The sequence below is a fragment of the Hypomesus nipponensis genome, chromosome 23 (genome assembly GCF_054491055.1).
Source record: "Hypomesus nipponensis isolate SF chromosome 23, ASM5449105v1, whole genome shotgun sequence".
NCBI classification, from domain to species: Eukaryota; Metazoa; Chordata; class Actinopteri; order Osmeriformes; family Osmeridae; genus Hypomesus; species Hypomesus nipponensis.
In genome coordinates, this window is record NC_140383.1 from 10,610,563 (window position 1) to 10,634,505 (window position 23,943).

Genomic DNA, 23,943 nt, shown 5'->3' on the forward strand with positions numbered 1-23,943 from the left:
GTGTGTGTCTGTGTGTGTCTGTGTGTGTCTGTGTGTGTCTGTGTCTGTGTGTGTCTGTGTGTGTCTGTGTGTGTGTGTGTCTGTGTGTTCTATCGCGTCCCCCACTCGAGGACCGTTGGATGCGATGGCAGGGAATGAGCACGTCACTCATCTCTGGATGTGACTTTGTTAATGTGCGCTCACTTGCCTGTATCCTCGAGTGCTCAACAGTCAGTGGCATATCTCCGACCATAGGCGAGAATCGTTTGTGTGTGCTTGATCGGGGCACCGATCTCAATGCAAAGTGTGTTGACCATAAAGCTGTTCAATCAACACTAAGACTATGGAGTGAGCCGCTGTCAGAGTATTCCGAACCCCGTGTGCCAGAAGCTATGGTGTCCTGCCCCGGAGCGTGTCCAGCCGTACTGAAATACCAGGGAGAACCACTAACGTGGAATGGGAAAACAAAAAGAAAATATGACCAAATCTTGTGGATAAAATCAACTTGTAATAAGACACAAGTGAATACCGAAAGATACCTTCGGTGTCGCCCTATAGGCAATCGAAATCAAACATTAAAAGCTGTTCAAAACAGAATGTTCAGGAAGACAGCCTTTAATGACCACGCCCGAGTCTTCCTCGGGGGCCTCTCCACCCACTGTGACCACCCTCACAGGGCGTGAACATGACAGTGTCTGAGAGGCCTATACACCCAAACAGGATCAATTATACCACGTCAGGGAGCCCATGAACCAACGGACTAGGTACCCCCTTATTCAGCCCGACTTGTGTGTGTGTGTGTGTGTGTGTGCGTGTGTGCCCTCTTGTGTGTGTGCAGGCCCAGTCTCTGGCGTCCTCTCTCTCTACCAGGCAGCTTCTGAGGATCTGCCGCCGTCTCTCCCAGTACCCAGACGAGAGCGTCGCTCACGCCGTCAACAAGGCCTGCTTGTCAAGGTACACGCAACGACTCTGTGTGTCTGTATGTTTACATGTACAGTATGTACACTAGGGATGGGCATAATTAATCGACAATCGATTGTCGATCGTTAAGAATGTCGTCGATGACATTATTTGTTCATCGATTAAACTAATGTGTGTTCTGTTGCGTAGTGTGAGTCTTGAAGGAATGCAATGGATTTCGCTATGTGGCAGCAATTAAACATTTTACCAAACGAAGCCAATGTTTGGAAAAAAACGCCACAGGCCTACTCAATTACCGGCGAGTTTCCATGTATTTCAAAAGTAAACATGAAGAGGTCACGGCGAAGTGTAGCGTGAGACCATTTTGACTTAAAAATGACTTTGTTCAATGCCAACACTGCAAAGCTGAGTTTAAATACAACTCCTCCACGACTCAAATGATGTACCACTTGAAGAGCTGCGATGCACAACGAGCAGAGAAAAGTACCCAACGGATCTGCAAGTCCATCGAGATGGATATGCTACCCTTAAGTATTGTTGAGGGCAAAGGTTTTTATGAAGCTTTGTTAATTAGCCGGAAAAAAAACGAGGGTCAGTTGTGTTTGAGCACCGGCTTCTAGCTGTCGGCTCCGCTTCTAGGAGTTACAGAAATAGTTGTTCTTCTTGTGATAGCTACAGATCTAAATGCGGAAACACGCTGTGTGTGAATTTTAATATAAAAATGTTGATGATTAATCGAAAGTGGATCCTTAAATCTCCCGACGATCGATTAAGACAATTTAATCGAATGCCCATCCCTAATGTATACACAGACTATATATACACACACATCCTCAAACATTGACAGAATGGCATTTTCTCCGCTACCAATTGATTATTTGTGTGTGTGTGTGTGTGTGTGTGTTGGACGCGCAGGTTCCTGCCCAGCCTGGCTCGCTCCTCTCTCCAAAAGAGTCTGACTAACTGCTCCATACAGGACCGACCTGACCCTGCCGACCACACGCGTGACCGCAGCTGTAAGTACACGCACACGCGCGGCCACAGCGGTACCGTACGCAGCGTTCCGCATGCACCGAAACATGTGCACACACACACACACGGCCACAGTTGTAAGGTCACGCGCACATGCACGCCTGTGGTAACCTGCCCAGCCCAGTCCTCACAGCTTGAGCAGTTTCTCAGGTGTCTGTCTGTTTGTCTGTCTTGTCGTGTCTGACTCCAGGCTCAGTGAAGGAAGGTGTGCTGACCATCGGCAGCGTCTCTGCTCCTGTCCACAGCACCAGTGAGAGGATGAAGGTTCCAGATGTCCTCTTCTACGACAACACACAGGTACACCTCAGCTACTACCAAACCCAGATACAGGTAGCTAGTGGAGTCGGGGTGTGTGTGTGTGTGCGCGCGCGCGCGTTTGTGTGCTCGCGGCACCCTCGTTCGGTCAGGAGCAGCACAGGACGTTGTCTGTGTGACACCTGGAAATACTAGATTCAGGGAATGTTTGAGTGGCCTGATCGAGAACCGTCCATATCTCTCTCCCTACATACATACATCCCCTCCTTCCTGCATTCCTTTTCCGTCCATTCAGCCCATTCTCGGTTTTTTCCCTCCCCAGTCTGCTGCTGAAAGTGTAAGGGAGGAGAGAGAGATTGCGTCAGATTAGAGGAGAAAGGAGATTTTTTTGAAAATATTTTGACCTGCCCCATTTTCCAGTGACCTGCTTTTTGTCCTGTCCTACAGATAGAGAGAGAGAGAAAGAGAAGAGGAGAAGGGAGGAAGGGGGGGGGGAATTACAGAAAATGGGTTTTGTGTGTGTGTGTGTATGGAGGGGGGGGGGGGGGTGAGAGAAGAGGAGAGACAGTCCTTCCAATCAACGAACGCATGAAGCCAGCGCCTGTGTTTGCATCACACACCTGCTGAGTGTTAACTGACCTCTCGGCGCAGCGAAGGAGTCGACCGGAGTAGGCTTACCACAACAAGAAAGAGCCACTTTTGAATGCCTTGAAAGTGGTTGGTGTTGATGTGTTGGTGTGTGTGTTGGTGTGTGTGTGTGTGTGTGTGTGTGTGCTTTTTTTCTCACTCCCTCAGCACATGATGGTGATGGAGGACATGTTGAAAGACTTCCTGTTGGGGGAACACCTCCTATTGGTGGGAAACCAGGTGAGAGACCAATCACCGCCTAGCCCTCCAGTAGTGTTACTGTCGGGATGTCTGGAAGGAGACAGTGTTGCTTTGAAATGCTTTTCTGGGTGCTTTGAGCACCACAAGCCCTAATCAATCTGGTTCCATTATTTTCGAGAGAAGAACAAAGTCTCTATGGCCGGTATCTCCAAAACCTACACAAAAAAAAAGAATCTAGATGGATGAATAGCACTACGGGAAGAGGAAACATATGTACAGTACCAGTCAAGTTTGGACACATTTTCTGAATTGAATGGGAAAATGTGTCCAAACTTTTGACTGGTACTGTATGTTCTTTTTCCTATTTTGAGGTGAACTGTCCCTTTAAGAATGGATGCATTTCAGCCCGGCCACTAAACATAGAATGTCAACATTGCTGTATACAGCTGATACTGCAGGTTTAGAGTGAGGCTGAATGTGTCAGGCTGGGCCTGTCAGGAGACCCCGAGCACAAAGGCCAGTTGGAGAGCTGCTGGAAATACGACGGCTCTTCTAACCAGGTCAATGATGACAGCTGTATTTGATCCGATGGCTTGTGACACCTTCTCATACTATCTGGCCGCCAGCCTCCATCACTCCGTCTACCCTCCGGACTCCACGGCCCTCCACCTCCCTCCTAAGCCTGTAACCTTCATCTTTGGATCCCTCCGCTCTCCACCCCCCCCCCCCCTCTTTATCTCAGCCCACTCTGAACCTATTATCCCCCTCTTCCTCCCCCTCTCCCCTCCAGTTTATCCATCCCTCCTTCCTCCCCCTCTGCCCTCCAGTTTATCCATCCCTCCTTCCTCCCCCTCTCCACTCCAGTTTATCCATCCCTCCTTCCTCCCCCTCTGCCCTCCAGTTTATCCATCCCTCCTTCCTCCCCCTCTCCCCTCCAGTTTATCCATCCCTCCTTCCTCCCCCTCTCCCCTCCAGTTTATCCATCCCTCCTTCCTCCCCCTCTCCCCTCCAGTTTATCCATCCTTCCTCCCCCTCTCCCCTCCAGTTTATCCATCCCTCCTTCCTCCCCCTCTCCCCTCCAGTTTATCCATCCCTCCTTCCTCCCCCTCTCCACTCCAGTTTATCCATCCCTCCTTCCTCCCCCTCTCCCCTCCAGTCCATCCCTCCCCTCTCCAGTGTATCCATCCACTCGAGGGCCCTAGGTTCCAGGGGACGGCGAGGAGGGGACAGAGTGCTTCAGGAGGAGGGACAGAGACAGGAGTGTGACACGCTGTGCCCTTCGTAGGGCCCCTGAGTGTGGGCAAGTGGGCGGGTGTCTGGCCGGCCTGCCAGATGCCTGACTGAAAAGCTGCAGGCCCCATGAGACATTTCGATCCAGGCCGGACTTCCGAGTCCACGTCCCTGTCAGAGCACACTACCATCAAGGGACTGGCTCACTGCTAAACTGGGATTGTTATTTGCAACAGTGGAAATATCGAACGGGGGGTGGAAACAAAGCTATCATACGAGTAACTTTTTGTGTGTAACCATGTGTGTGTGTGTGTGTGTGTGTGTTTTTCTCCAGGGTGTAGGCAAGAACAAGATTGTGGACCGATTCCTCCACCTCCTCAACAGGCCCAGAGAGTACCTGCAGCTGCACAGGTAACAGGGGGACGACTCCCAGGTCTCACTGACACACACCCTCTCTCTATCTCTGCGTGTCAACACTCTGGCGGGGGGGGGGGGGGGGGGGGGGGGGCAAAGTCCCCCGGCCCTCACCCAGTGGCAGCAACACCGGCTCCCTGTCACGGAGACGGTTTCCATGGAGCCAGCGCTCTCGTTTTTGCCGCCCCCCCCCCCCCCCCCCGCCTATCCGTGGCTTCGTCTAAGGGTGTCGCGGCTATTTCTGTACCCCGGGAAACCAGGCCACCGTGCAGCCCTCCTGTCTCCAGGCCAAGGAGAGCCTATGGAGAGGCTGCTTCCTGCTGCCCAGGGCTCGGTGTTATTCATAGGCATGGTAATCACACCTGGATGGAAATGGGTCACGGTCGTCAGCGACGCCGCGGGCTGCTTGGCTCGAACGCTACTCAACGCGAGTGGGAGAGTGCGAGAGAGAGAGTGTGAGAGAGAGAGAGTGAGAGAGAGAGCGTGAGAGAGAGAGTTTGAGAGAGAGAGTTTGAGAGAGAGAGTGTGAGAGAGAGAGAGAGAGAGAGAGAGAGAGAGAGAGAGTGTAAGAGAGAGAGAGAGTGAGAGAGAGACAGAGACAGAGAGAGAGAGAGACAGAGAGACAGATGGGGAAAGGCAGATGGATTTGATCTGTTAGCGTCAGGCCCTACTTAGGTGCCACCAGCACTGTCTTCGCCCTCGAAGCCGGGGAGAGCAGTACGAGGGGTCATCGATGCCGGCAATTCAGCTCGCGGCTGTGGTGATGGATCTAGGTCTTCCGGTTGCGTGAGCAGCCTATAAGGGGAGGTGCCGCCGTGTACCGCAGACTGGGACACACACACGTAGAGAGAGAGGACAGTGTTTAGACTGGAAGATCCCAGTGGTTCATATCAGGGTTGAAGCATTCGGATCCCAAGGTTGTGGGAGTGTGCTCTTTCTAAGGCTTCTTCCCGCTCTCCCATTCCCTCCCTGTTGCGGATCTGCACTTTCTCAAAGTCGAGCGAAAGTTATAGAGGAGAGCTGTACATCGGGCCGGGCTGGGCCTGTAGGGCGGGTCGACGTCGGCCTGGTTAGCTTCCACAGCGCATGCCGGGCTAATATTAGCCCGGAGCGCTGGCCCCGGGGGGGAACGTCCTCCCTGTCGCAGCGTCGGCAGAGAGATGCGTCCCACAAGGACGAGAGAGCGGGACCAGGCTCCCAGCCGATCAAACCGGGTTCCCTCTGGGGTTCGACCGGGAGCTAGGAACCCTCTCGGAGGGGGGGGGGGGGGGACGGGGGGGACGGCAGGAATGATGGGGAGAAGCGTTTTGCGGGTCTTGCTCTAGTCAATTGCGAAAACGGTTTGGACGGTCGGCGTGCGGGCGCGCGCGCGTGTGTAACCTCTCTCTCCTGTTCCTCCACAGAGACACGACGGTCCAGACGCTGACCCTGCAGCCGTCCGTGAGAGACGGCGTCATCGTCTACGAAGACTCCCCGCTGGTCAGTAGACTCGGATAAACAAAGGACGACGAGAGAGAAAGGGAAAGGGGTGAAAAGATGGAGATGTCGAGAGGGCAGTTATGTGGGATAAAGATGGAGACCAGAGGGAGTAAGGGGTGAGGGTATTGAGCGGAGGATGAGAGAAGAGGCGTACTGTGTCCTGGTTTCCAATGTTATTGTGACATTTAGGTGTCAGTGGGGAAGCCAGAAATGGTTGGTGTCCTCCCTAAATGGGGTTTATAGATTTTCTTCTTCCTCTGTCTGCACCCTGTTTCCATCTCTCTCTTCCTCTCAATGTATATCTCTCTTCCTTCCTCTGTTTCCATCTCTCTCAATGTATATCTCTCTTCCTTCCTCTGTTTCCATCTCTCTCAATGTATATCTCTCTTCCTTCCTCTGTTTCCATCTCTCTCAATGTATATCTCTCTTCCTTCCTCTGTTTCCATCTCTCTCAATGTATATCTTCCTTTCTCGGTTTCCGTCTCTCTCTCTCTCTCTCTCTCTCTCTCTCTCTCGATATATCTCTCTTCCTTCCTCTGTTTCCATCCCCTCTCTAAATAGATACATCTCTCTTCCCCCTCTCTCTGTGTCCAGTAAATGAGGGAGGGGGAGGAGAGGAGAGATTAAAGGGGGCGTGAGTGTGTCCACAGGGTATTCATGAGATGATTACTGTGGCTTTTTGAACCCGCGGGGTGATAAAGTGCACGGTTGAAAGGCTTTAGTCCATCCTATACAGAGCACTACTATTTTCTTAAGCCGTCACACGCCATCAAATTACAGTAAACACGATATACGCGATCGGACGTGCTCGTAAATATAAACCGTGTAGGCAACACCGACTGCCTCTGTCGATGTTGCCTACGCGGTTTATATTTACGAGCACGTCCGATCGCGTGTGTCGCGTTTGTGACTGAAAAGGCACCAGGCCGAGGGGTAAGGAAAAGACGTTGAAGGATTCACGCGATTCACCAACCGTCTGTGCGCCTCTCTCACGTCTGCTCCGCCCGTCTGCAGCCCGACTGAAGCAGTGGTGAGAGCGGTGCCAGGCGACCAGCCCGGCATGTCCACGCTCGGAGTCCCAACGATCGCTCAGACGGCCTGCCCGCTGAGGCTCGCGTCTTAAGTAACACCGCTGCTTCTGTGAGTCTCGCGTTTGACCGCGTGCAGGCCTCACACGTCAGTTAGGGGCGACGTCATTCGTGCGTCGTGCGCCTGGATTACGAAATGGGGCGCTCGTTTCTCGATCACCTCAGGGCTCAACTGAAAGGCCTTCCGTTTGACCTGAAATCGTCTCTTGCGTCATCCTGAATTGGTTTAGTACAAAATGATTCCCGATAATTTCAATAATACTGTATATATTCATGTCTGCGAACGCCTTTCAGTAGTTTATATAAAAGCGAGCATTGAACTGTTTTGTGCAGTGTGTCTGAGCACACTGTGAAAGCTTTTCAATCGTTTTCTGTTTAGTACAATGTGTGAAAGCTATTCAATAATTTTGTGTTTACTACAATGTGTGAAAGCTTTTCAAGAGATTTCAAGAGACCGATTCACTTGAGAGCTCATCATTTTTTCAGTCGTTCACGTCAGAGTGTTTCAATTGTGTATCTGAAAGCATTTCACTTGTGTTTGTGTGTGTGGTTGTCAGAATAGTATCTGAATGAGTCAGTATACAATGTCCCTATTGACCCCGCATCATGAGAACACAGCCTCGGTCATGTCACAAGACCGGCGCCAACGGTGGCTGTGTGTAACTGAGGGTTTCCGCGTGCGCAGGTAAAGGCGGTGAGAATGGGCCACATCCTGGTGATTGACGAGGCCGACAAGGCCCCCACCAACGTCACCTGCATCCTCAAGACCCTGGTGGAGAGTGGAGAGATGATCTTGGCCGACGGACGCAGGATTGTATCTGGTACAGACGCGCGCGCACGCACGCAGACGTGACTGGCTGTTTAAAGGGTGCCAGAGATGTGGCGTCTCGTCATTAAACACTGTAATTGACTATTGGATGTCACCAAAGACAAACACAGTTGCGAGCCTACAGTCCACAGGGATCCAGACGTATGAGCAGGGGTTAGGATAAAAGCCTTTATGGACTAGGACCAGTACTTGAACTATTCAGGGCGTAAACACGGAAGATTTTCCACTTCTAATTAAACGAAGGGAGGACAGTGTCGACCGTGGTGACGCGTGACGTCACCCAGGAATGTAAACAGAGTCTGACAAACCTCAAACTGTCTCTCTCTCTCTCTCTCCCTCCCTCTCTCTCTCTCTCTCTCTCTCTCTCTTTCTCTTTCTCTCTCTCTCTCTCTCTCTCTCTCTCTCTCTCTCTCTCTCTCTCTCTCTCTCTCTCTCTCTCTCTCTCTCACACTCTCTCTCTGTCTCTCTCTGTCTCTCTGTTTGTGTCCTGTCTCCTGTCCTCAAGACCTTGTGGAGGCAGAAGGGAGGCCCAACGTCATCTCCATGCACCCAGACTTCAGGATGCTGGTCCTTGCTAACAGACCTGGCTTTCCCTTCCTGGGGAACGACTTCTTCGGGTCGCTAGGTATAACCCCCCCCCCCCACACACACACACACACACACACACACCATATTGTCAACGACGTCATCAGTGCGTGACTGTCATCCATCCACCCCCTCTCCCCGTCTGCTGGAGTGTCTCTACTTCCCTCTCGTTTTGGCGGCAAAAATGGACTGACGGGAGGGAGTCGTGTCTCCGTCTGCTCCCAGGGGATATTTTCAGCTGCCACGCCGTGGACAACCCCAAGCCCCAGGCCGAGCTGGCCATGCTGAAGCAGTACGGCCCCGACGTGCCCGACGCCACCCTGCAGAAGCTGGTGGCGGCCTTCGGGGAGCTGCGCTCCATGGCGGACCAGGGCACCATCACCTACCCCTACTCCACCAGGGAGGTGGTCAACATAGTCAAACACCTGCAGGTGGGCCGCGGACGCCGTCTGTCCTCTCTTTTTCTTTCTTTCTTTCTTTCTTTCTTTCTTTCTTTCTTTCTTTCTTTCTTTCTCTCTCTCTCTCTCTCTCTCTCTCTCTCTCTCTCTCTCTCTCTCTCTCTCTCTCTCTCTCTCTCTCTCTCTCTCTCTCTCTCTCTCTCTCTCTCTCTCTCTCTCTCTCTCTCTCTCTCTCTCTCTCTCTCTCTCTCTCTCTCTCTCTCTCTCTCTCTCTCTCTCTCTCTCTCTCTCTCTCTCTCTCTCTCTCTGTCTGGTGCTCTCTCGTTCTCTTTCGTTGCGTCGCTCTCTTTCTGTCTCTCGCTCTTTCTCGCTCTCTTTCGTTCTCTCTCTCTTTCTGTCTCGCTCTCTCTCTCTTGTTCTTTTTCGTTGTCCCTCTCTCTCTCTTTCTGTCTCTCTCTCTCTCTCTCTCTCGCTCTCCCTTCTCCTCTCTTGGTCCTTACGCATCCATTCAGATTAGTTTAACATAGGCTCTTTCCTAATATTTTCTGACCAAAAAAACTTGAGGCCCTATTTGAGTATTTTTTGGGGAGTTTGGGTCCATTTATAAATAGTTCATAGAGGTGTACATTATGCATGACGCTTTCCTCCAGTCACAGTGGTCCAAACGCATTAGAGAGGCGGGGAAGGGAAGAGGGTGGGGGGCGGGTTAAGTTCGGGGGGAGGGAGGGAGGGAGGGAGGGGGGGGGGAGAGAGAGAGAGAGAGAGAGAGAGAGAGAGAGAGAGAGAGAGAGAGAGAGAGAGAGAGAGAGAGAGAGAGAGAGAGAGAGAGAGAGAGAGAGAGAGAGAGAGAGAGAGAGAGAGAGAGAGAGAGAGAGAGAGAGAGAGAGAGAGAGAGAGAGAGAGAGAGAGAGAGAGAGAGAGAGAGAGAGAGAGAGAGAGGGGGGTACTACCTGTACCTCAGTGTGCTCTGTGTGGTCACACACACACCCACATCAGTCTTGGGGATGAACTGAAGGTTGGCCTCATTTTAGGCAGCAGGAGAAAGGGAGCTGAACAAGGACAGAGAGTGAGAGACGGTGTTAGCAAAAGATTGAGGAGAAAGAGAGAGGCGGTGGGCGTTTGGAAACCAAAATAGAGAGGAGAGGGGGAGCGAGACAGGACAGGGGGGAGAGACAGAGGAGGAGGGAAGAGCGACACGACGATGGTGGAGAGGAGGAGGAGGGAAAAGGAGCGAGAAAGAGAGTGCTGTCAGAACAAATTAAATGTCCCGGCGTCTGCCGTCTAGGAACTCCTCCGTCCTCTCCTCGTCTTGTACAACGTCGCCTCCTCGTCCAGGTTGTCCCTCTGTCCTCGACACCCCCCCCCCCCCGGTCCTGCTGTCTGGCCTCGTCCCTCCGGCTCCACAACGAGGACGACGCACCCGGGCTCCTCCAAAACCCCCTTGGCCTTCCTTTCACTTGATTGAGTGTCACTCTATCGAGTGTCGCTCGTTGACGTCGACTTGTGCAGTCGCGTGGCGCTGGTCGAAGTGAATCATTGCTTTTGCGGTCAGACTGCAGTATGTTCCGGTACTGTATGTCTCGTCTCTGGCCCATGCTGCTAGCCAGGCTGTGTTTACGCACGGTCTCCCTCCTCCCCGCTATAGAAAACAGAAGCTGCTATTTATACTTCCTCTGTCATTTATCACTAGGGAAGGAGAGACACTGCGCGTGTAAGTGTCTGTGGGTGAGACCGTATGTTGATACTGTATTTAGTACGCGGTATGAAGGAGACCTGTGGAGACCTCTGGAGTGTTATTCACGCCTGCTCGTCCGTGTAGGGCTAGCCTCATTCGAAGGTCCTTAACACGTACAGCACCCCTGAGAGACGGCAAATTACCATACAGCAGCGAGAGGAACGGAGAGGCGGGGGGTGAGAGAAACTGAAAAGGAGGGGGGGGGGGGGGGGGTAGGAGTCTACACAGGGGGATTGATAATGCTAATCAGGGGGGAGCTGATTAGCATTATCGATAACCGTAATCCGATTATATTTTCCCCTGCCATAATCCATCACCCTGATTATCAGCTGACTGATGCCGAATTCCGAATACACGTACGTCCCACCAAGGATTCACGTAGCACCACTGCACCGATTGGCCCACGCACGCTGACTTTAGCGTTTGTCTCGGCCCATGAGAAGCCAGATCAACACTCTCCAGGACTGTTATAGTCTAACCTCCAGAGACCGGTACTAATACGCTTGTAGTCCTGTAAAGTGGTCTTATTGTCTGATTATCTGGCAAAGTGAGGCAGGGGTGGGGGGCAACCCCTAGGATGGTATCTCGTCCCTCTCTCTCCCTCTCTCTCCCTCACTCTTTCCCTCTCTCTCTCACTCTCATTCTCCCTGTGTGCGCGCATACGCATGTGTGGGAGTGTGTGCGGCACAAAGCCAAAGATCCATCTTTAGCTCCTCTCCATGGTAACACGCCATCTTAGTCGGGGACATTAAACAACATTAGGCAGAGAGATGGAAGCACGTATTGACACAGCGCATACACTTTTGTCTCACCAGTGATCAAAGACAAAATGAAGTTGCGGTACTGGAGGGGGAGGGAGGGAGGGAGGGAGGGAGGGAGGGAGGGAGGGAGGGAGGGAGGGAGGGAGGGAGGGAGGGAGGGAGGGAGGGGGGAGGGAGGGAGGGAGGGAGGGGGGAGGGAGGGAGGGGGGAGGGAGGGAGGGGGGAGGGGGGAGGGGGGAGGGAGGGAGGGAGCTAAACTTTGGAACCATTTGTAAGTGAGAGCAGCACAGAAATTAGTTACCTTTGTGACGATAACATCTGTTTTCCCAGACTGCCTGGCTGAACTGACCTTCCTGGTCACAATGCTGCCACCATTGTTGTTTCATATTCAGCTCTACTTAGAATCGCAAATCATATTAACTGTTTCTCTGTCTCTCTGCCCCATTTATCCCCCCCCCCCCTTCCCCCCGCTAACAGGAATTCCCTGACGAGGGCTTAGCCAACGTGGTGAGGAACGTCTTTGACTTTGACTCCTACAACAAGGACTTGAGGGAGGTTCTGATTGGAGCGCTGCACAAGCATGGCATCCCCATAGGAGCCAAGCCCAGCAGTGTCAACCTGGCGAAGGAGTAAGACTTCTGGAGACCTGTCTTACATACCACACACACACACAGACAGACAGACATGCACACATGGGCATTACCAGTCTGGCTGGCTGTTAAACTCTATATGTCTCATGTTGCTATCACTCAGGGAAGTTCTGTCTTTCCCTCCCTGGCACTTTGACACACTCAAACACACACGCACACACACACATGTCCGCTCGCTAAAATGCTGTGACCCTAACCAACACAGCACAGGATGTCCTGAACTCCCTCGACTAACACACTTCTTCGTGCCTGATAGGGCCTGGAGTCAGGCCAAGACTAGTGTGCCTTCACTCTTCAGTAACACACACACACACACACACACACACAGTCCAGTGGCTCCACCATGGCTACAGGTGGGGTGTATTTATAGCAAGACAGTAACAGACCATAGACCCAAACCTTTTAAGTCAAGTCTATTTAGAAGGTGAACCATTTGAATGTAGACATTCTCTCCATGTAATGCTTCTTCCGTTATGGGCCATGCTGCGAAACACTTAGGCTTCTGAGAAGTCTTACTTCCAGTAAATGCCATTCATGGCAAACGCTGCTCAGTTTACTCTCACTTCCTCTTAGATGCAAGGTAAGGCGGAGTTGAAGGTCAACCTACCGATGTGCAGAATTTTAATAAAGGAAAATATTTGTTTCTTCTGTCTCTTGTTTGTTTATTGGGACCCAAAGCTTCGGATTTGTCGTACAGTTTTGAACCTTGAACGTAACTTTGAAGTGCAGGACGCATTTGCAAATGCAACGGGGAAGAAACAAGTATTTTCCTTGAATTGTATATTGCGTTTAGTTTGGTAATATTGTCTTTGCTTGAAATCAGAGGATGTCTGAATACACAGATCCATTGGGCTCACTGGTTTGTTACATTGATTTAAGGACAAGTTATTAAGGCCAACCACCGCATGCCAGTGGTGTTCTTGGCCCAGTGGGTAGGCAGGGAAGGTGAGGGTGGAGGGTGAGGGTGAACCACACATTGCCTCTGACCTCCACCTGGACTGGTTACAGTTGATGTGAAGAGAGTCAATGGAAGAACATATTCAATGTGGTCCTCAATACAATATCTGATAGAGACGTTTGTACCCAGTTTGTACAGTGGATGATACGCACTGTAATACTAAGCCCGTCATTCACAAGATACAAAAACCATGGAAAAGTCCATATATGGCCATAGTTTCCCCACAACATCCTGGTTGCATCAAAGCAAAGTAAAGTCCAAAGCACAGACTGTCCAAATTTGGACATGCAGTTCAAGAAACAACTTCTACCCCGTGTTGAGGTTTTCCACTGAAAGAGAAACAGATCAAGTGAAACGGACAGTCCATGGTGTGCTATATTGTGGCTATGGTGCTGACAGCCCACCTGCAACCAATAATAGGATGGCCCAAACCCAGCAGTGATTCATGGGAAGGAGAGTCCAGTAAACATCTGGCCAGACGCAACAACCAGGGAGGCCAACCAGACTCGCACACGTGCACACACACACACACAAACACACACACACAAGGAAAATGCACACACATAGGGGAGCAGAAGGAGGACTAAATGGTTGTAGGATGACCTGCATCTTTTCTCCTCCAGGTTGCCCCTGCCAGAGGTCAAGATGTCAGGCTACTGGACCACAAACCACGGGGGAAACGCCCGCCGCAAACTGCTTTGCCCCACCGAAACTCACCCCATCGACATCAAGGTGCACACGCAAAGAGTCGTCCTCTCCACTCGACCCCTATATATTGGTCTGAGCACTTCTACACGTACACATACCGACCCCCCCCCCCTCCCCCCCCATGTTGTTACTATGTACCACGGAGGTCCTGTGCGTGCGCTGTGTGCTAGCGTCGGCCCGGCGTGTGTCCTCTGTGTGTCCTCAGGGCCCGGTGTTCCTGCGCGTGCAGGGCTACCCCTGCGAGCGCCAGGAGAGCCGAGCGCTCAGCTTCAGCGAGGAGAGGGCCCACTGGCAGATCCCCATGAGCGAGGTCAACATCGTCTGTGACGTCACCACTTCCAGCGGTACGGACCCTCCGCAGATGTCGCTCTCGGTCAAGTCCAATTTGGGAGGACGTTGGAAAAAGATCTTGTGTTTTCGTACAGTCGGCCAAGGTCAAATAAGGCTGACAAATAGCTAAAGTTCCAGCACAAGAACGCATATACAGGCATATACAGGCATATACATACTAGAATAACATTCCTCTTTTTGCTATCAGGCGAGGGAGAAGTAGTAGGTCTTAACCCTTGTGTTATCTTCGGGTCGTTCTGACCCATCAGTCATTGTGACCCACCGTCGTGTTGCGACAACTTAGCATACAAAAACAAAGTGAAGCATTTTCTCTGAACCGTCGGGCTGTCTCAGACCCCCCACATCGCGAAGGTTAAAAGAAAATGCTTGTTATCCGTTTTTGTATTGGGATTTTGTATTGGGTTTTTGTATTGGGTGTATTGCTTGTTATTTGTTTTTGTTACCATCGTTGGGTAAACATAACGATGGTTTGTTGTGAACCTTTGGGTGATGTGACCCGAAGGCAGCACAAGGGTTAAGATATGATTTGGAAACGTCGGTAGCGGCCCGCCACCTTACTCACGCCCGGCTGACACACTTCTCACGAAGCGTGTCACGTTCGTGAGGGTGTGGATCTCATGTGACCATGGGTTCGGGCGATCCACCTTCAACACGGGAGTAAGGTGGCTGAGCGGTTAGGGAATCGGGCTAGTAATCAGAAGGTCGCTGGTTTGATTCCCCGCCGTGCCAAATTACGTCATGTCCTTGGGCAAGGCACTTCACCCTACTTGCCTCGGGGGGGGGAATGTCCCTGTACTCACTGTAAGTCGCTCTGGACAAGAGCGTCTGCTAAACGACCGAATGTAAATGTAACACACGGGCGAGCAAGATGCCGTCAGCACGCACGCGCACCTCACTCCCGCTCCGCGGCGATCCCGTGTGTGTGTCCCCTCTGCAGACGCCGTGTACGTGGCCACGTGTAACCCCGTGTCCCTGTACGCCATGCGCGACGGCGGAGACACCATCCACTGCGTGGACCTGTACGACGTGTTCCCGCGCACCATCAGCGGGGTCTGGCAGCCGTTCGTCACCGTGGCGGCGCTCGGAAGCCCCCTGGACGGACAAGTGGTCCTGCACGAGGAACAGGTGGGACTGCGGAGGCCACGCTGAAAGGCCACGCTGACGTGTGCGGGCCCTGTGGTTGTACCGAACGTTGTGCCGAGTTGTTGTTGAATGTGGTGCGAGTGCGTGCGTGCGTTTGTCCTCGTGCTGCCTCTTACCAAGGTGACCGCGGGAGACCCCTGGAGTGCTCCGCGTGCAAATCAATAGTTGTGCAAACATTGTCCTAAACACACACACAAAAAAAATTGTTACATCTGTTGCATATTAGGGGAAAAATGAGGCTAAAAATACCACAGGATGAAAAGAAAAGAGAGGGAGATGGATAGGTCCTTTTCCTCCTGCGCAGGAGTGAAAGGTTCCAGACACTGGAAGGTTCATTCCGGGGTCGTGGTTCTCCCAGTGGAGAAAACACACAGTCCACTTCCTGAATGAAACACCTCCCACAGGCAACGAGCCAACACAAACACAAGCACACACACACACAAACACACACACACACACACAAACACACACACACACACAAGCACACACACACACACACAAACACACACACACACACAAGCACACACACACACGCACACACACACACTTTTGATATGACTCCACCAAAACTTCCCCTAGTGAGACTGTCTTCCATATATTAAATGTCAGGGTGTACACGAAGGCAGCAGCCAGGGCGAGCTGAGAGATTGTCATCAAGACAGACTTGGCACACACACTCAAACGCCTAACCCCTCCAACTTGGCACACACACACGTAACCCTAGCACCCCTAACCCTAGCACCCCTAACCCTAGTGCACCCCTAACCCTAGTGCACCCCTAACCCTAGTGCACCCCTAACCCTAGCACCCCTAACCCTAGCACCCCTAACCCTAGTGCACCCCTAACCCTAGCACCCCTAACCCTAGCACCCCTAACCCTAGTGCACCCCTAACCCTAGTGCACCCCTAACCCTAGTGCACCCCTAACCCTAGTGCACCCCTAACCCTAGCACCCCTAACCCTAGCACCCCTAACCCTAGTGCACCCCTAACCCTAGCACCCCTAACCCTAGTGCACCCCTAACCCTAGCACCCCTAACCCTAGTGCACCTAACCCTAGCACCCCTAACCCTAGCACCCCTAACCCTAGCGCACCCCCGCAATACAGAAGAAGACATATTGACTCATTGACAGGTTTAATAGAGTGTTTGTCTAGTAAGTGTTTGAAGGAAATGAGTTTGGGGGCGAGAAAGAGCAGGTATTCGTCGAGACAGATGAACAGGACTGGAACCTAGACAGGGGCGCCATCTGTTGGTCGGGGTCAGAACAAGCAAATCAGCAATGTGTGGTTTCTTTGTTTAGTTTTTGTTCTTTTTTTTGCTCTCTCAGGGTAACACTGTGCTCCACCTTGACGTGGTAACGGGGGCGGTTCGGCGACTCCTGCTGTCACAGGACACCGATGAGCCCGCCCCTTCCAAAGGCTCTAATTGGTGGAGCAACAAAGAGGAACAGGTCAGAGGTCACGCCATAAACAGACACCATAACAACTTAATCACACAGGGCACCTCATACATCAACCCAATTTTCGTTCACTCGGACGGGACCTAAAATGACACAAAAACGGAGGAGGTAAAACTGAGGACATCCGCAACTAAATCAGAACGTGTGTTGCTTGATATCCAGAAAAGTCACAAGATGTGCCGGGAGTTTGCTCACAAAAACTGGCTTCTCTTCTACAAGGAGGATGGGTAAGCTGGCCTCACTGCTGGTCAACTCAAGCATAACCGCCCACTCTATATAATAAGGTTACACAGGAGTCGTTGGTGCCTTACCTGTCATGCTCTCCCAGGAACCAGCTCGAGGTGCTGGATGTCCTGGAGGGCCGGGTCCACACCATCTCTCTGCCCATCAACCTGCAGGCTGTCTTCCTGGTGGCGGAGGATCGCTGGTTGCTACTGGAGAGCAAGACCAATAAGTAACCCTCCTCTCCTTTCTCCTCAACCCAACTCCTGTCCTGTCCTCCTCTCCTTTCCACCAAGCTGCTCCTCCCTTCTCTACCCTTCTCCTCTCCACCAATCTGCTCCTCTCTTCTCCACCCTTCTCCTGTCGTCTCCACCAATCTGCTCCTCTCTTCTGCATCCCTCTCCTCTCCACCAATCTGCTCCTCTCTTCTCCACCCTTCTCCTCTCCACCAATCTGCTCCTCTCTTCTCCACCCTTCTCCTCTCCACCAATCTGTTCCTCTCTTGTCCACCCTTCTCTTCTCCTCTCCACCAATCTGCCCCTCTCTTCTGCATCCTTCTCCCCTCCTCTCCCATCTCTTGCTAGTGAAGTTCTCAACCCGGTCTTATGTTGACAGGAAGTTCCTGCTGACCAAGCCCATGCACATGGGAGCAGAGGATTCTGGGGTGTGTCAGCTGCACACCATCAGTGAAGACGCCGTCAACTCTGGATATGGAGCCAGCTCAGGTAGCACAGTGTCCTACATCACATCTGGGCTAACACAGTGTCCTACATCACATCTGGGCTAACACAGCATGCTACCTCACATCTCAGCTAACACAGTGTCCTACATCACATCTGGGCTAACACAAGGTACTATCTACCGTACATCACATCTGGGTTAACACAGCATGCTACCTCACGTCTCAGCTAACACAGTGTCCTACATCACATCTCAGCTAACAGTGTCCTACATCACATCTGAGCTAACACAGCATGCTACCTCACATCTCAGCTAACAGTGTCCTACATCACATCTGAGCTAACACAGCATGCTACCTCACATCTGAGCTAACACAGTGTCCTACATCACATCTGAGCTAACACAGCATGCTACCTCACATCTCAGCTAACACAGTGTCCTACATCACATCTCAGCTAACATGACCTGCTACATCACATATGATGGGACAAAGTATTCAGCGTCACAGCTCAGGTAACTGATTGATCAACATCATAACATGGGCATTACAGCCTGCTACATCTTACCCTGGATTCTGTTGTTAAAGCTAGCACAGCCTTAACCTTTTCCAATTCGCCTTCAACTCTGCTGAGATGTGAGGTCAGTTCCATTAGGACAGACATACTTCTGTCCGCAGCTTATTTTCTGTCCCTACAATTACCAAGACTTGGAGCCTCCTAAACTTTCCCATCTCCATTACTTTGTGAATTAGAGCATGATGTCACGAGTGATATCCAACCAATAACACTAATGGATCATATCTCACTGTAATAACTCACTGGCTAGGCAATAAACTAAAAGAGGTGGCTGAACCCAGTCTGAGTGCACCAGTCTTGCAGACGGAAGTTTGTCTCTGAGAGGAGAGGTTATTAGTGGGACAGACAGGAAGTCTATGAGGTTTGCCCTTATCTAGGCGTTATATATTATGAGACGGGAGCTGAGGTGAATCTCAGTCGGCTCCATCCCTTCATCGTTCCTCCCGTCTGTCCCCTCAGGGGCCTCTGTCTGCCATTCCGGGGGCCGTAAATCTGATCATTCACCCTTCTCTTGTTCTACCCCGTCTCTCTCCCTCTCTCTCCCTCTCTCTTGATCTCTCCCTCTCTCGCTATTCTCTATCACTCGCTCTCGTTCTGTCTTTCTCTCTCCTTATCTCTTCATCCCTTCCGTTCTTCAATTCTCTCTCTCTCTCTCTCTCTCTCTCTCTCTCTCTCTCTCTCGCTCGCTCCTCCTCTCTCCAGGCGAGGTGTGCGTCCCCCAGGGCGTGTCCTGTGATCAGCTACCCAATGAGAACTTGAGTGCGGCTCTGGGCCAGAACATCGTCTCGCCCAATCGTCTCCTGACCGACACCAGGTCCTACGCCCGGGTGGTAGTGGGCTTCCCAGACCTCATGGTGAGATGGCATTACAGCCACACTTCCTGAGATATTGACCGGAGCCAAGCTGTTCATAAAAGCCCGAATGTCAATGAAGCGTCAAGCCATCAGCAATTGAACCGTCCCTCTCCTTTCTTCATCCCCCTCTCCTTCCCTCTGCCCCCCCCCCCCCCCACCGCCTTCCCCCATTCCCTCCCTCCCCAGTCCCCTAACGAGTTGTACAGCTTCAACAGGGACGTTGACCTATCAGAGATGAAAAGTCCAGATGGCGCGGGGGGTCATATGTTCTTCAGGGGCGGGCTCCGCTCCAGCTCGGCCAAACGAACCAACTGCGTCAGTCTGCTTTCAGCCAATCAGGTCGTCCGGGCACTCCCACCTGGCCAGGTGCCCATGAAGGACATCTTCCCCAAAGGTCAGAGTTCAAATCGAAAGAGAACGGGTTCAGCCGTGAGTGCATCCAAACACACGTAGAAGCGAGACTTTAAGGACTGTTTGTTTGTGTGTCAGACGTCACCCCTCCGATGACCTCTGCTTACCTGGAAGTGACTGACCTCAACTCCAAGAAGCTTAAATACATTCCCGTTCCACGGTAACTAAAGCACAGTTCCATCACTCTTGCCCGCGGTGCACCAACCTTCTCCCTGCGGTCGATTGACCTCTGTATTATTGACAGGTCTATGACCGTGTCTCCGTACACCACCTGGCTGTCGAAGGTCTCCGACTGTGACGTGTTATTGGCTGGCCTGGGCACTGGGGGCGTGGTCACCGTGGACATGGGCGGGTACGTCCGTCTGTGGGAGACGGGATTGGGCAATCTGCAACGTTCCCTGCTGGAGTGGAGGAACATGATTGGTTCAGAGGACGGCAGACCCGTGCAGGTAAAGACGGCTTCGGCTGCTGGAGGGCTAAAAGTTGAAGCTGCGTTTGAGTCGTGTTCCAGGAAGGCACCACGCGGTCAGAACACCTTCACCGCTGACCAGTTTAGAGAGCAATTAACCGGAGCCCTCAAAAGTGAATTATGCACTACCTCAACTTGACCACTAAGGGGCAGTGTTTTACCAGAAATGATTCCCCCCTCCCCAACATGTTGTCCCATAGTAACAGTCAGTCATCTCCACCAGCTCTGGCAGGGCGATGTGTGTTTAGACCTCCGTGTTCCTTCCTCCTCCTCGGAGCCTGTTCCACCCCAGTGTCCGTGTCTGGATGGGGCAGGGCCCTGTGTGAATGAGAGCTCATTGTAGCTCCGCTGGGATGGGGCCTGACCCGGGTTAGGGGTCAGAGCACACAGAGACAGGCAGGGACACACAGTACCGGACCAGGCTGTATGGGGACGGATATAGACTTCATTGTTCCGCTGGCTCTGACTCAGAATCCGAGTCAATGACAGAATTGCTATCGGGTCAAAGAATACCGTGTCCAGTTCCCAGGCCCAGAAACGAAGCCCCTTGTCCGGGGGTTTCTGTCTGCTGTCGGAAACACAGGCACACACCAAGACACGCGCGTACATACACACGCACGCACACTGACATACACACACAGGGAAGGGCAGGGCCTTTCAACATCAGAGGCCCTCTCGGCCTAGATTCCAGGGTCCACAGGTCTTCTTTGAGGTTGCACCTTGAGCACACAGCCCGGCAGGTTCCGCACACAGAGGGCCCCGCTGTGCTGCCTGGAGCCCTGTCCAAACAGCAGGCCCTCTCCCCCCACCCACGCCCCCCCCCCCCCCCTCCGAGGTATGAGACCTGTTTACACACAGGGCCGCAGTATGTACCCTGGTGGGGAGACACACACACACACACTGTACACACACTTTATGGAAACATGTCTCTCTATCACTCTGACCCCCCCCCCTGTACACACAGACACAACATATTTGCCGAAGGGCTTATTTGAGGACTTGGGTTGGAGAAAAGCGTGATGTCTGGAACGAGAGGTTGCAAAAAGTGACAAGCAAGCACCACATGGCAGCTTTCCAGGGATTGGCCATGACCCGCCGTGTCGCGAGTAGCTGGGACCTCCGCCGCAGGACGGATCCCGTCCGACGCCCTCCCCCTGTCTGGAGGGGACGATCGGGCTGCACGATACAAGGACCGACACTGCCGTGCCACAGAGTCTGTGCGGACATGCCGAGGCCCGTACGCGCGCGTTCGCACTGATAAACAGGGTTTGATTCGAGAAGAGCACTGCAGTTTTCCATGGGGGGGGGGGGGGGGAGAGATGGATGACAGCTCTCCATGACCTCATAATGCTTCTATTCACACACACACACGCGCGCGGCACCTGGAACTCGCTCGACGCACGGTGCGTGCGATGTGTCATGCGATGTTGCCAGTTCTCCTTCTCTCCCCGAGCCCTCTCCATAACCTCTCATTTCTCCGTAACCGCACCGATGACATCGCCTAGCCACATTCACATTGTATTGCATATGCACAGATTCCGTCCCGTAGAACCCGAGTGCTCGTTGGGACAGACCCAATATCTACGGGCATAGACGAGTACGCCGTCGAAGGTATATTCATGCCGATGCTCCTCTCGACACACTCTCACTCAGCCATGCAGTCCACTCGTGCTGTCTTTCGCCCCATGTGGCTACTTGGTCACTCGTGAGTTGCGGCCCTGCCCTATTCAACGAGCCACATTAGCAACACACACACACATACACACACACACACACACACACACACACACCCATGCTTCACCATCAAACCCCGCTGTGTCTCTCTGTGGTCATCTAAAGGGAGCCTGAGAGACATTTACGAGCCTATTCATTCTACAAGCCGTGGACCATGGAGGAGGGAGGGGACCAAGGGCGAGAGGGGGGTGAATCGAGAGAGATCGAGAGGGACACGTGGAGGAAAGAGGGAAGAGAGGGGTTCCCAGGGTTCATCTGTCCCCCAAAGAGGAATTCCCCCATGCTGGAGTCTGGGACTGAATCCTGCAATCACTCTCCTGAAGAGACATGTTGAACTGCTATAGGAGCGCCTAGAATGATGGCTTTAACCTTACTAGACTTGATAGAACTGTGGAGCTACCATACTGGGCCCACTTCTATATCTAACAAATCAAGCTTGGAAACCCAGCAAGCAGCAAGGATCGAATGTCTGGTTTTAGTTTAGGATCTGTGGTCCATCAAGAAAGTGTCCAGGAGATAAATCCTGTCTTACTTGGGCAGACTCCATATCAGGCCAACCCCTCCCCCTGTCAGACTAGTCCCGCCCCTGCCACCCCAGACCACCTCTCCAAACACACCCACACACCATCGCCCCCCCCCCCCCCAGTTCATCTAATTGGGTAAATACAGAGCAGACAGGCCTGTTTGCTATTTCTAATTAAACTCTTAGACACACACACTTCCCAGGGAGACCGTAGTCCTGGAGAGCAGAAGCCACATCCTGTTGACCAGGACACATCCTCATGGACTTCCCTACACACACACACACACTCACTCACACAATCACATACTTGCATGAGTTTGGCTGGTAGACGGGTGTGGTCGGCACGGTAGATATTCTTGTTATGTGTTAAAGGTGACACCAGCATGTGAAGCATCTCTTTGTGGATATCTCTCTCCTTTTCTCTGCCCCCTCCCTCCGCCGGTGGAGATGAAGGCATTCTCTCTCTCACTCTTTCGCTCTCTCCCTCCCTAGTTGCCCCTGAACCCCACCCACCACCGGGCAAAGTGGAATTTGCAAATTGCAGGAAAGAAACCACACACCCTAAAGTTGCGGCCCAGTGGCCCATGAACCCATCCCCTCCAGCCTGCAGCCTGTGCAGAGACACGGGCCAGGCATCCCCTCATGCCTGGCCCAACATGGTGGCCCATCCTGTATCAAGCCCCTCCCTCCCCATCACTTGTTTAGTCACTCCTTACCAGCAGCCAGAAACCAGAGAGCAGCAGTATGCGCCAGGGACTGACACCTCGTGATAGAGACGCATGCTCCCAGTCTGCCTGCTGCACTGGAACCGGTCACTCACTGCCTTACTGGCACCGTTGAGCCAAGATGGCATCACAGAACTGTCTCTCCTTACCGGCACAGATGACCCAAGATGGCATCACAGAACTATGTCCCCTTACTGGCATAGATGACCCAAGATGGCGTCACAGAACTATGTCCCCTTACTGGCATAGATGACCCAAGATGGCGTCACAGAACTATGTCCCCTTACTGGCACAGATGAGGCGAGATGGCGTCAAAGAAATATGTCCCCTTACTGGCACAGATGAGGCGAGATGGCGTGACAGATCGAATTCCCCTCACTGGCACGGATGAGCCGAGATGGTGTCACCGAGCAATCTCCCCTTACAGGTGCTGATGAGCCGGAATGAGGGCTCTCTCTATCACCTCGTACTGGACGCATTCAGTTGGAGGGCAGTGCAGCTCCAGAGTCAGTCATTGCTGGACGGCGCTGTGCGGAGGCCACTGGGGTCCCATGCTGTGTGAGGGAGGAGATTCACCCAGACAAATAGCCAGGCGATGAGGGGCCTCTGGAGACACAGACTGACCGGATGTCGTTCTGAGGGATTGGAGACGCACATCGCCACGCAGTACATTACATTACATTTAGTCATTGAGCAGACGCTCTTATCCAGAGCGACTTACAGTAAGTACAGGGACATTCCCCCCCCCCCCGAGGCAAGTAGGGTGAAGTGCCTTGCCCAAGGAGACAAAGTCATTTGGCACGGCGGGGAATTGAACCGGCAACCTTCTGATTAATAGCCCGATTCCATAACCGCTCAGCCATCTGACCCCCCCAGTATCTATGGCCCGCCTCTCCAGTTATGGTGGCAGCATGCAGGTCTGCCCCCTTCGTTTCAGCGCACACA

General features: G+C 52.5%; 1 protein-coding gene and 1 long non-coding RNA gene across 3 annotated transcripts in view; one reads left to right on the forward strand and one right to left on the reverse strand.

Annotated features, from left to right (window-relative positions):
* The window catches only part of vwa8 (von Willebrand factor A domain containing 8), a 48,063-nt gene that overhangs the window by 12,455 nt on the left and 11,665 nt on the right, over nt 1-23,943 (forward strand). The window contains exons 16-36 of the mRNA XM_084688950.1: nt 818-933; nt 1,816-1,916; nt 2,123-2,229; nt 2,983-3,054; nt 4,580-4,656; nt 6,063-6,138; nt 7,912-8,047; nt 8,561-8,680; nt 8,866-9,071; nt 12,012-12,163; nt 13,766-13,874; nt 14,056-14,194; nt 15,139-15,326; nt 16,673-16,795; nt 16,967-17,031; nt 17,133-17,258; nt 17,642-17,751; nt 18,985-19,136; nt 19,323-19,530; nt 19,626-19,707; nt 19,792-19,996. Of these exons, the coding sequence (XP_084545076.1) occupies nt 818-933; nt 1,816-1,916; nt 2,123-2,229; nt 2,983-3,054; nt 4,580-4,656; nt 6,063-6,138; nt 7,912-8,047; nt 8,561-8,680; nt 8,866-9,071; nt 12,012-12,163; nt 13,766-13,874; nt 14,056-14,194; nt 15,139-15,326; nt 16,673-16,795; nt 16,967-17,031; nt 17,133-17,258; nt 17,642-17,751; nt 18,985-19,136; nt 19,323-19,530; nt 19,626-19,707; nt 19,792-19,996 (2,670 nt within the window). The remainder of the gene's footprint in view (nt 1-817; nt 934-1,815; nt 1,917-2,122; nt 2,230-2,982; nt 3,055-4,579; nt 4,657-6,062; nt 6,139-7,911; nt 8,048-8,560; nt 8,681-8,865; nt 9,072-12,011; nt 12,164-13,765; nt 13,875-14,055; nt 14,195-15,138; nt 15,327-16,672; nt 16,796-16,966; nt 17,032-17,132; nt 17,259-17,641; nt 17,752-18,984; nt 19,137-19,322; nt 19,531-19,625; nt 19,708-19,791; nt 19,997-23,943) is intronic.
* Nucleotides 16,463-22,626, reverse strand: LOC146234180 (uncharacterized). 2 transcript variants are annotated; one of them, XR_014741619.1, is made up of 4 exons: nt 22,581-22,626; nt 17,116-17,238; nt 16,691-16,766; nt 16,463-16,591 (listed from the first exon to the last, which is right to left on the reverse strand). It is a non-coding gene; the product is annotated as an uncharacterized LOC146234180 (long non-coding RNA). The 2 variants fall into 2 exon arrangements; XR_014741618.1 differs by lacking the exon at nt 22,581-22,626 and having other exon boundaries at nt 17,116-17,326.